This window comes from Lactuca saligna, chromosome 6, assembly GCF_052625555.1.
Source record: "Lactuca saligna cultivar CGN05327 chromosome 6, ASM5262555v1, whole genome shotgun sequence".
Classification (NCBI taxonomy): Eukaryota; Viridiplantae; Streptophyta; class Magnoliopsida; order Asterales; family Asteraceae; genus Lactuca; species Lactuca saligna.
The window spans coordinates 55,986,171-55,998,615 of record NC_136422.1 but is presented as its reverse complement, the minus strand read 5'-3'; the positions used below and the strand labels follow the sequence as shown (position 1 = coordinate 55,998,615).

Below are 12,445 nucleotides of genomic sequence, written 5' to 3'. Positions count from 1 at the left end.
AATATATGTTTGAGGATGACCGTGATCACTCTTTGTTGGAGCATATTCGAGAGGCTCAAGCAAAGCTATGAAGGAAGAGCATCAGAAGTTTTTCTTTAGAGTTTTTATGTTGGAAGAAGATCATCCAATAATAAAATCACTGTACAGTATAAAGTGATTCTGTAATCTGTAGTAGATTAAATGCGAACTAGTTGATTATTTTATGAAAATACAATAAAAATAACCAAAATGTTTATGTTGTTGAAAGCCTCCATCTATTTTTTGTTTTGTAGTTTTCTCTTTAATTATTATTATTATTTTTTATTTTGGAAAAAACATGATTTGCGTAAAAAAAAAAAAATTACATAATTAATGATCGAGTCTTATTTGATATTTTTACCGACATTTTCGGAATATTTCAATAATTTGACATCCCCATTCCGGAGATCTCAACATCCCAATTCCAGGGATCTCATTGGTTGTTAGACATATCACACGGATTGCCAGCTTGTATAGTTTATCAGCAGTCCAAATTCACACCGCTTTCGCAAATTATGAACTTTCCCCCGCTAATTTCCCCAAATCTATGCATTATATAAACCCCAAAAACTCTAGATCTCAAACACGCAATCAATCGAGCAATAATTCTTCAAGAACATCGTTAATTCTTCACTCTTCTCTTATCACATTCAAATGGCTCGTACCAAGCAGACGGCAAGGAAATCCACCGGAGGAAAGGCTCCAAGGAAGCAGTTGGCCACCAAGGCGGCAAGGAAGTCGGCTCCGGCAACCGGCGGAGTGAAGAAGCCACACAGATTCAGGCCTGGAACAGTTGCACTGAGAGAGATCAGGAAGTACCAGAAGAGCACGGAGCTTTTGATCAGGAAACTTCCCTTCCAGAGACTCGTGAGGGAAATCGCTCAGGATTTCAAGACCGATCTGCGATTCCAGAGTTCCGCCGTGGCTGCTCTCCAGGAAGCTTCCGAAGCTTACCTTGTTGGGCTCTTTGAAGACACAAATCTGTGTGCGATTCATGCTAAAAGGGTCACAATCATGCCTAAAGATATGCAGCTTGCTCGTAGGATTCGTGGTGAGAGGGCTTAGACTTTTGTGTTTGATGCTGTCATTTTGATCTAGATTAGTTTGATGTTGTTTTGTTAAAATCTTATAATATATTGAATGAAAAATCGGGTTTGGTGTTGATATACAGCTTACTTAAATTATATTGTCATTCGAAAACTTTTAGATGTATGCATCAACCCTAATCAAGCAATCCATCATCGGCACTTATTTCAACAATCGTGTTAATTATATGAATCTTTCAAGCGAATATCCAAACGTTTGATGTTAACAACTGATATTATGGTATGTGCTTAATATTAGCAATCCATTTAGCATAATTTAACCACTGCTGAATATTTTTTCCAACATAAATTTTGTTTTTATTGGTACATTTTAATTTTGACTAAAAGATATTATTACCCTTTTTTCCATGAAAATAAACGTGACGTATTCGAATGGTACAATAATCTTAAATTTATTGTCTTCGCTAAATGTTATGTATATAAATGAAGTCGAATTCATTCGCTTTTTGAATGTCATCATTTTTGTGTTTTGTTAGCTGTATGGATTACAACAACAAAATTGGTACGAAAGGGGAGGTATTGTTCTAAAATTAAAAGACTAATTAATTAAAAAAAAATTCTTTTTTTTTTTGTAGTTTGGGTTATTAACGGTTAACCATTAATTTTTGGTAATCGTATCAACATCTCTATTGTTACATGTTAGAGGTGATTTTGCAGGTTTTGTGTGCTTATGTGGTATAAGACATAATCGTAGGATTGACTTCTCAATTAATTTGAAAAAATTAAATCAAAAGAGAAGAATACTTATTTTGAAGGATTGACATCTTCAATGATATTAAAGTTGATGCCATATTTGATTCTTTTCGGTTCCCATAAAATTGATAGATGAAGCTTTTGATGGATAGATCATTACATTTATTATTGTATCTTATATTTATTTAAGTTACAGAACTATCTGCTTAGTGATTTAATTTAGAGAAAATGACAAAAATAACCAATTATACTAATTACATTACAAAAATAAAAAAATAAAAAAAATCAAAATTGCAAAAATAGCTCTCAATTATGCAAATGGAATTGCCCCATCCAGTGTTGTAAAACTCGCCGAGTTGGCCGATTACTCCTCCGAGTACTCGCTACTCCCCCCCTTGCCGAGGCGAGTTACATAATCCCGAGTACTCCCCGATCGGCCCCTTACGAACTGAGTAGTGTTGTGAAATTTGGTCAACTCGGTGACTATTATGTATAATATACTTAATGATTTATTATTTAACACACACATACACACATGTGATTATTACTACATATATATTTTAAATTTTCAGTAATTATTCACGAAGTGAAACCGTTATGTGTTTTTCATTTTTTGTGTATTCACATGTATCCGATTTTGTTATATATTTCAATCAACTTATGATTTTATTTTATGATTTTGACATATATAATTTCCCTAAAAATATTTCTACACAAATTTCCAAATCTGAGTACTCCCCGAGTACTCGCTACTCGGTAGTCGACCGAACAGGTAACGAGTTCTACAACCTTGGCCCCATCTGCGAAATGACCATTCCATCTGCGAATGTACAAACTGTTAAAGCACAGTTGTGCTTTAACAGCTTGTACATTCGCATATATATTTTTTTTCTGTATATATATTGAAAATGTAGGGTAAAATCGCAGATGGAATAGCTCCATCTGCGATTTACTTTCATTTCATCTGCGAAATTGTGATTTTTTTTTTTAGTTTGACTATGAAATCAATTGGTTTAACTACGGAATCATGTTGCTATATAAAAAGTTTTGTAGACACGCACGTAAGGTGCCAATACTTATGTTGATCGATTTTTTCGTGCTACAATGCAACAATGGTGGTTTCAAAGACGTAACTTTGCATGTATTAATTTGATAGTAAAAAAAAAAATTCACAATTTCGCAGATGGAATGAGAGTAAATTGCAGATGAGGCTATTCCATCTACGATTTTACCCTACATTTTCAATATATATACCAAAAAAAAAAAAAAAAAAAAAACACCTGCGAATGTACAAGCTGCTAAAACACAGTTGTGCTTTAGCAGCTTGTACATTCGCAGATGGAATGGTCATTTCGCAGATGGGGCGATTCCATCTGCGAAATTGAGGGTTATTTTTGCAATTTCGATTTTTTTGGCTATTTTTGTAATGTAATTAGTATAATTGGCTATTTTTATCATTTTCTCTTTAATTTATAGACACATTATATCCATTATACTACACAATTTAAAGTATGAGGACCTAACATGTCACCATAGCAAACACAATGGTATAAAATATTATGTGCCTAAAATATAATCAACCCCAATCCTTCTAATGTCGCAATACTTCAACATTTTCCCATTTGATGGGTGATTATTTGTATAATATTTTATTATTTTGGCCAAGTTGCTTCCATCTTATTTCATATTAATAACAAAAGAAGAAAAGTGTCTAATGTGTCTTTTTAGACACTGGACCCCACCGATCATACTTGATGTTGTAGGAATAAAATTATGGAAACATATGAAATCAAACAAAAACCAGAAAACTGAAACATGTGTTTAAAACGTTGTCTTTAAAAAAAATCATTCACTATCGGATGTTTGTTTCCCATGATACAACAATTTGAAATTGTTCTTTTAGACCACCAGAACCTTTCCAGGTTTGGATATTACCTTTTTTTGCAGTAAGGAAAATGACAGGAAATAAGTAAATGATTAAAGATTTCTTTAGCATTCTTTGTATGTCTTACTTGTCACTAGACTTATGTATGTATACACCAAAATTCCATAACCTTCATCTAGGCATAGATTTTGTAACGGAAACAATTAATCACATATATTAATATGTGATAAATATGAGTTTGTATTTGAAATCATAATTAATTTTCAATTATGAAAAAAATATTTGCAAAAAGCTCACTAGACTTTTACTAGTCAAGATCCGTACTTGGAGGATGCAATTTGACACACAAGTTTAGGTCTTACAAATCTTAGAAGCCTTTGAACTTATATATTCATTTTCTTTTCATTCTCCCATCCATGTGGGATTAACTAAAACCACATTAAAACCATTTATTACTTCTTCCAACACCCTTACTTTAAGAATTAAGTTTACATTTGTCAAATCCGTTTTGGACATGTGATATAACAAAACGAAGTAATCATGTAGGAGAACACAAACATATAACAATTTATTCATTTAATAATGGTTTAGGGTTCGAATTTCATGTTCAAAAATAAGGAATACCAATTTTCCGACACATGCTTCATATGAAACATACGATTGGTTTAAGCCAAGTGACTTTAGAATTAAATGGTAATGCAATACATTTGTTTGTATATAAAGCAAGTGTGCACATGTTATTAATATAAACAAATTACATATTATAAAGTAATAAGAATCAAGTACTTGAATAATTAGAGTTAAAAATTCCATTAAGGCATTATGCTACAACTACATTATACTAAATCTAGCGTTAAACCCATAGTGGCGACATGTTGAAATACTTTGGGTGCTAGACCTTTCATCATCGAATCCCAATAGCATAATATTAGTCTTGATGTTCTCGATATAAATATCATTTTCCTCCACTTGCTTTTATATGGAACCCCACTCCACTTTAACTATTATCGGTGGAAACGATTATAGATACAAAGTTATAGCAATAAAATTCCATTTAATGGCATTGAAAGAGAATCTAAAATCATGAGTCTTGTGATTAAATTCTCAACAACATTTCATGTCAAGTTTCATTATATACGAAAATGTATTTCACCATTGTAGTTAATTTAGTCATCAACTTTTACTTATGACTCTTCCATGATACCGATCAACTGTTAACATAAGATGTATCCCAATAATGACTTATCATATCTGAATTTTGCAAATTCAAACTTAAAAGTCATATAACTTCCATGTTATCACTTTTTAATTAACAAGTTTGTAGTTATTAGTCCCATGTAAATATCACAAACTTTTCTTGGCAACTTTTTAGTGATCTACACTGTGATTTGATTGATAACGGCTCATCATGACAGTAATGAAAGAATTTTCTGGACAAGTATAAGCTTGGGATAAAACTTCCAACTATTAAAGCATAAGATATTAACTTCATTTGATCTCATTCCACTTTCGTTTTCATGCATATAAATTAACCAAAATCGCCTTCCTTAACTACAAAAGCAACTGAAGGGAAAAATTGTTTCATGTTATATCAAATTACTACTCACTAAATATATACCTTTTAGAAGATTTCCTAAAGTCCTTTGTGTTATATCTCGATGTATTTTTAGGCTTATACTATACAAGGCTTAAGCAAGATCTTTCATATTCATGCCACATGATAGAAAGTGATTTGATTCATGTATCATATCAATATGATTACCCGCTAAGAGGATTCAATCTGTGAATATAAGTATAATAAAGTTTCTCATAATGATCTTGAGGTATATACATCATCTCGTTGGTTTTTAATCAAGTTGTTACTATTCACCACTGCGTTGAACGTTAGATACCATTGACACGAAGCCTCGTTTAGCCTATATAATGATTCCTTGAGTTTAGACACTAGATGTCATTGACCCTTAGAAATTAAGCTTGTTAGTTAGATCATGTAAACATCTTTGCGTAAATAATTGTTAAGAATAATCATTTGATGCCTGTTTGATGTAGCACTAAATCAAAATGAGCTACAAAGGCCATTACGATCCTAAGGAATTAATTATAGAAACAGTTAAGAATGTTTTATTGTAATAAATATCCTATTTTGTGAATAACCTTTAGCAACTAATCGATATTTATGCCGTTTGGTATTAACAATGTTTGAAATAAGTCTCCAATGCCATAACTAATTGGTATAACTTTGAGAATAATAACAAAATCATTTTTGGTAGGTTTTATAAGCATCTAAACACAAGATCATGGCAACATAAATAAAACAAAACCATATGTGTTCACAAAACCTAAGGATCTAAGTTTCATGCTATTACTACAACCATATGAAACGTAAACAAGGAAGAACCAGATACCTCTCTTACAACTAGCAACCTTCGAGCCTGCGACCTTGTACGTGCCACCTTGTTTGGATGAAAAGATCCAAACAAGAATCCATGTATTTGTTCATGCCCAATGAAATCAAAATAGTAGAATAAAAACAACTGTGAGGAGGGAAAAACTCACTAAGAATTTGTCTACTTTGCGTGGATAAAGAAGGGTGGCGATAAAGTCATGCTAATGAGCAAGGAATGATGCGATCCCTAAGGACCTGTTTATAACCTTTGATCCCTTCCATGGATTTCTCCTCCATCCCATATGGGATAGGGAGATATTTTGAAATTCACCTCCATACCATGTGGGATGGAGTGATTTTCGTCAAACCATAGTTCCGTAAGGGTTTTGGAATATTACAATCAACCAACTATTGATTAATTAGTACTCAACCCTTTAATTAATTAAAATGTTTAATTAATTCTCAAAATATATTTCCATTTAGTTTCTAATTAATTATAAACCATAATGATTGATAAACCAATTCTCCCTTTATTTATGATACTTAAATTGCATCTCAAGGGTAATTCAAGAGAACCCTACTATTATTAGAAATATTACCAATAGTTAATGACTTTTGACACTCTTTTAAACACTTTTTGTTTTCGCTCAAGAGCTAAAATAGCTAGAAAGGAATTAAGGGAATTAGGTAATTAGTTGATTGATTTATTACAAGTTAATAAAATAATTAGAAACTAATAAAAAATTGATTAGAAAATTATCGAATTTACTTAGAATTAATTTGGGATTAATTATAATTAATCCAGAGGCACATGGATTAAATGTTAATTGTTAAATAGTTAAGCAACAGGAACATTTTGAAACTCCCTATTGGTGGATGATTTTTAGGAGCTTCCAGATTCAATCCTGGTAACAGATAAGGAAAAGATTTGAATTAGGATTAAATCTTATTAGTTAATTGATTCATAACATGGTTATTTGATTATCACCACAACTATATAAAGACCCCTCTAGGACTTTATATTTATGAGCATTCCAACCTCCTGAAAGGATGAAGAAGATTTTTCTCACATCCTATCTTCTCCCTATCTAAAAGTTTTTAGTTTTAGTCTTTGGGTGTGAGTCATTAAATGCATTCATATTTTAGGTGTCAGAACTTCCAAGAAGCAACACAAGTGTTCATGATCTTCAAGTGGATATAATTATATACTATTATACTGGAAAGGTTGGCATTCTATCTCTTTTGTTAGTTTGTTTTTCGTAGTTTTAAAGTATGTTACCATAATAGTAAAATTTGGATATAGGGTGCATGTACACTTAGGATTGTATTTGAATGCTTTCATTGCCTAAGTCTAATGTATAGTTGCATATAAAACTCATCGGTGGTACCAGTGTCATTAGGTTTTAGTTATGAGCACTAATATTAAAACATAAAAAATCAAAGAAACTTGTTTAATCGTAGGACGTGACACACCTTTGCCTGGCGTGGCGCACCCTACCTGATTTTTTAGGTTTTGGTTTTTTTGATAAAAATTCAAAATTGGATTTATCTGTTGTTTAATTTATTGTTTGAATCTATTTAAAATTGGATAATTGAACTAGGAGGATAAATATGTCTGATTGATTTAAAATTAGTGATTATCGATTTTAATTTAATTAATTAAAGATAATGTGGTTAAAACATAAATATTTTAAATTATTAAATATACACCCTTATATATATATATATATATATATATATATATATATATATATATATATATATATATATATATATATATATATATACACGACTAAATGAGACTTATCCTCACATGTTTAATTAATGATCGTTAGTCGAATCAAGACTAAGCCTCGTTCTTGAATTCATTCTTTAAGAGAGATATAATGAAACGACCTATAAAATGACTGTTGAATGAGTGTCTTTTTCACTCTCGACTTCTTTGTGTTGTGAATTGTCCTTATTCGAATAGGTTCGATCAGACGATGTCTCATTAAAAGTATTACAAATAAATTTCATATTGTTAGTTATTTTGGGAAATTGTGAATCGTTGCTAATCCACAAATAACGCACATTATTCCTTATCGACTATTTATGGAGCGTGTGTGGTTAACCAATACATATGTTTGAGATGTAAGTAGAAAATGATGTGGCGCTTGTAGTTATGGTTTGTTGATGGAGCATATGTGGTTAACCGACTCGTAAATTAGGGAACGTGACATAATGAAGTTTCACCTGTTATTGCATGGTTGATTCAGCATCTTATTGGTGGGACCTCGGTATCCCACGCACAAATAGAGGATGTGAAAATATGAGATTAACATGTCATTGAATAGTTTCAATGAATCTCAAAGATCTAGGAATTTCATAAAGATTGAAATTGGTAAAGTGCATTACATACCTAAAATAAATTTGTGATATGATTACGGTAGCCCTTTCTTAAAACCAATCTAAAATATGGATTATAGCCTTAATATAAATTGGGTAATTATTTTAGGATTGATTTAACTAACAAAATTATCTTTCTCGTTTTTAGATGTTGGGTATCAATGGTCTTCCTCTCCCACCAATTCAAGCTTATCCCTCATTTATGTTCTCGATATAGAGAAGCTCATTATTGGGGCTACCTATCTTAGTTGGACGAGAAATATAAGGATCACATTAAGGTGTTACAATTGTGAATATGTGATCGATGATCCTATTCCAAAATTGATGAAAATTTTATCGATGAAAAGAAGTTGCTCACGCCAAACACATAGATGACTCGAATAAGGTGTCTTGCATCATGATTGTCATCATGTCATCAGATCTTCAAAAGACCATTAAGAACACTTGGGTGTGTGAAATGAACTTGCAATTGGCTAAAATGTTTCAGTAAAGGGCAAAGAAATAACGATCCGAAGTTGTCAAAACCCTAACATAATGAAAAATTAAGGTGGATCGGCATGTGCTCATGTTCAACAAATGAAGAGGCACATTGAACGACTCGAGAACCTCGATTTTTTAACGTCCGATTCGTGGTACGTATTTTAAATATGAACTCTTACACTGTTACTCTGGGACTCGACGAGTTGGAGGCCCCAACTCGTCAAGTCGAGACAAAGTTTTGGACGCAGGTGGAAGAATCTACTCGCCGAGTCGGAAGTCCCAACTTGACGAGTAGACCTGTCTAGATGAAACCCTAAGTTGAGGGTTTAGACCCTATTTAAACAACTTATAGGGCTTCCACTCCAACCTCCATCACCCTCATACTCTCTTCACGAAACCCTAACTGATTATTGAGTGTTCTTGAGCTTTTGTTCCATTTGTGTGTGTCTTTGAAGCTCAGTAAGAAAGATAAGGCTTGGGAGATCAAGAGAAAGCAAGTATATCCAGAGGTTTTGGCACACCAACTTATTTGAGGTATAAAGTTGATACCTTGATTATTTAATTTCTTAGATCTCTATTTAGGTCTAGTTTCTTCCTTTTTCTAAGTCATAGTGAAGCCATTTTCGGGATTGTGTGCTTCTTTGGAGTTGTACATTCATATTTTGAACCTTTAATGGTTCTCATGGAATAAAGGTGCTAAATTTATGGCTACGGGATTCCCATGCACCTTGTAGACTTCATTTCGGGTCCTTATGAGCTAGTTAACCTATGCATGCATGCAGAGTTTGTAACTTTACGTGCTTTATCGATCCTAGGAGGTCAGATCTAGGTTCTGGAAGCAATAAGACCAACTGAAATCAACTGTATAGACATGGATTTTGGGGGACTCGACGAATCGTTCATGGGACTTGGAGATTCGGGTTATGGTTCCCCAACCTTTTCTATTTTTAATCGATTTGGTTGAGTCTAGAAGATGACTCAGCAAGATGGATGTGAAGATCGAAGAACTCGACGAGTTTAAGGCAATGTCCCAACTATATGAAGAAGAACTCGACGAGTTCAAGGAAGAACTCGAGGAATCAAGGACTAAACACTTCCACTGGTATGAAGCAGGACTCGAAGAGGTCAAGGATGATCTCGGAGAGTCATGAGAAAAAGGTCCCGATTCTGTATGAGGGAGACCTCGACGAGTTCTTGAAAGACTCGACGAGTAGGATCAAAGTTCCCGGATTTTGTGGGTTATGGAACTCGACGAGTTGAGTCAACCAAATGTTGAATTTGACCAGGGTTTTAACATTGACTTTGAATTTGACTTGAGTTGACCCTTGAAAGGGTTAAGAGTATGAAATGGTAATTAAGGAAGGTTATTATGTGTAGGAGTTTGAGAGGATTTGATCCTGACATCGAGGATGGTTCAGACACTTCACGACATTGAGGTGAGTTACCTTCCAGTAGAAGTGGGTCGAAGGCACCAATGTCGTCCCACTAGTAGTTGATTATGGTTGAGATGATTATCTTTGTGATAATTTTTTGGTATGCCACTATCTTTCATGTGATATATGCTAGTATTCTATGTTGTTATGTGATAGCGGTGGTAGGAGGGGAGTAGTCCCCCTGTCACGATCGTAAGGACCAAAGGGTAGGTCGGACACCCCAGATATGTCTGATAGTAATTTTATGATATGTTGTTATATGGTAGTAGTAGTAGTAGTAGGTGTGAAATAGTCCCCGTATCCGGTTGAGATAAATTGTAGGGTAGGTCGGCACCCCAGAAATGCCAGAGAGAGAAGGTCGGCACCCATAAATGTCAGCGAGGGTAGGTCGGCACCCCAGAATTGCCAGACAGGGTAGGTCAGGCAGCCCAGAATTGTCCGACAATATGTTAGTTATGTGGTATGTGGTATGATGGGGGAACTCGCTAAGCTTCGTACTTACAGTTTTCGGTTTTGTTTTCAGGTACCTCTTCAGTGAGGGGAAGGAGTTGGCGCGGTAGTAACGCATCGCAGACACAGAGGATCTCCGCATTATGAGATTCTTGGGATTGTACTCTTATATTATTAATATTTTTATGACATGTTTCGAGTCATGTGATTGTGGTTTTATGAACTGATATGGCTGGATGGTGTTTTCTTAAAAATGTTTTTCTAAAACGTTATATCAAAAATGAAATTTTTGGTATGGAAAATTAGGATGTTACAAGTTGGTATAAGAGCCTTGGTTTGAGGGATTCAGACTCACTTTCGGGGGTGTCTGGTGTAACATACACGTTCTGAAATTGTGTATTGTTATTATTAAAAGTGAATACAATTGAGTGTTGAGTTCTAACAGATAGTTTTTACTAGAAATGAAGTAAAACTATGTTTAGAATCACTCATAAAATATTGGAAGTCTTATGAGATTCCAATAAAAAGCCAAATAGTGAAATATAGCGAAAATATAAAATTTTAAATAAGTAAAATTTTATTATTGAAATTTGTAGATAATCTCTTTAGAAACATTTAGGCGAAAACCTTGTCTAAATCCGAGTTATAACGAAAAAATTATGACCAATCGAAGATTCGCGACAAAACCGGCACAATGCCAAATGATGTAAAAAGTGAGTTTTTAATAAACTACTTTTTAGCCTTATTGATCTAAATGAAAGTCGTAGTATTCGTTAAACCGAGAAGTTCGATAAAAAGAACGCCAAGATCTGACTTCGTATGAGGAAGTTATGATTTTCTATATTTCGGATTAGCAGTAGACAGCTAAAAACTCGAATTTTAGATCGAGCAATATTCAACCGATACAACCTAAACAAAAATTGAAGGTCTCGTCATCAGTAGTACAACAGTAAAAGGTATGATGAAAACGGACGTCGGATGAAGAGGTTATGAATTTTTAACGGATTTTTCTGTACCGGTCTGTTAAAAATATAATAATAAAAATAAACTCAAAATTTACCGACGAAGTCTAAACGAAAGTTGTAGAGTATATTCTCACCTACGTGTGCATATAAAGAACGTAAAAAATGGAGTTTGTACGCAAAATATATGAATTTTTGAAGTTACAAAATAAAAATAAAGGAAAAATCAAAATGATATCCGAGGCCGTACGCCCCGTGTACACGAGGTTACGCCCAACGTACCTCGCACGTATCCGGTTCGGAGTCAGCCACGTAGTCCGTCTTTGCATGGTCTCCACATAGAAGCCACGTCCGAGGCCCAAAGTCCGAGCAGGTGATACCTCGCGTACGCCCAGCGTACCGAGGATTTACGCCCCGCGTAGTAAGGTGCTTCGCACCCTATATAAGGGATGCGAAGGTCTCCGGTTTTGTTTGCTAATTTTCACCCTTTTACACCCTTTACTCCCATTTTTAGCCACTTTTTACCCCCAGAAGTCCCGTTATCATCCCCGACATCTGAAGCAAACCCCGACGCCCCGAAGTTCCCGAGAAAATCTTATTTTCAAGTCGAAACTTTGCCTGAGTAAAGTCCGGTTTTCAACTAA

The 12,445-nt window shown here is 34.0% G+C and overlaps 1 protein-coding gene across 1 annotated transcript; it reads left to right on the top strand.

Annotated features, from left to right (window-relative positions):
* The first annotated feature begins 584 nt into the window (after positions 1–584).
* On the top strand, positions 585–1,182 carry LOC145002197 (histone H3.2). The gene has a single exon (XM_078961492.1). The coding sequence runs from the start codon at positions 673–675 to the stop codon at positions 1,081–1,083; it is 411 nt and encodes a 136-aa protein (XP_078817618.1). The 5' UTR covers positions 585–672; the 3' UTR covers positions 1,084–1,182.
* The last annotated feature ends 11,263 nt before the right edge of the window (positions 1,183–12,445 follow it).

Bases quoted from the DNA above. Each gene is read 5' to 3' on its own strand.
- LOC145002197 (XM_078961492.1), top strand. From the start codon at position 673: ATGGCTCGTACCAAGCAGACGGCAAGGAAATCCACCGGAGGAAAGGCT.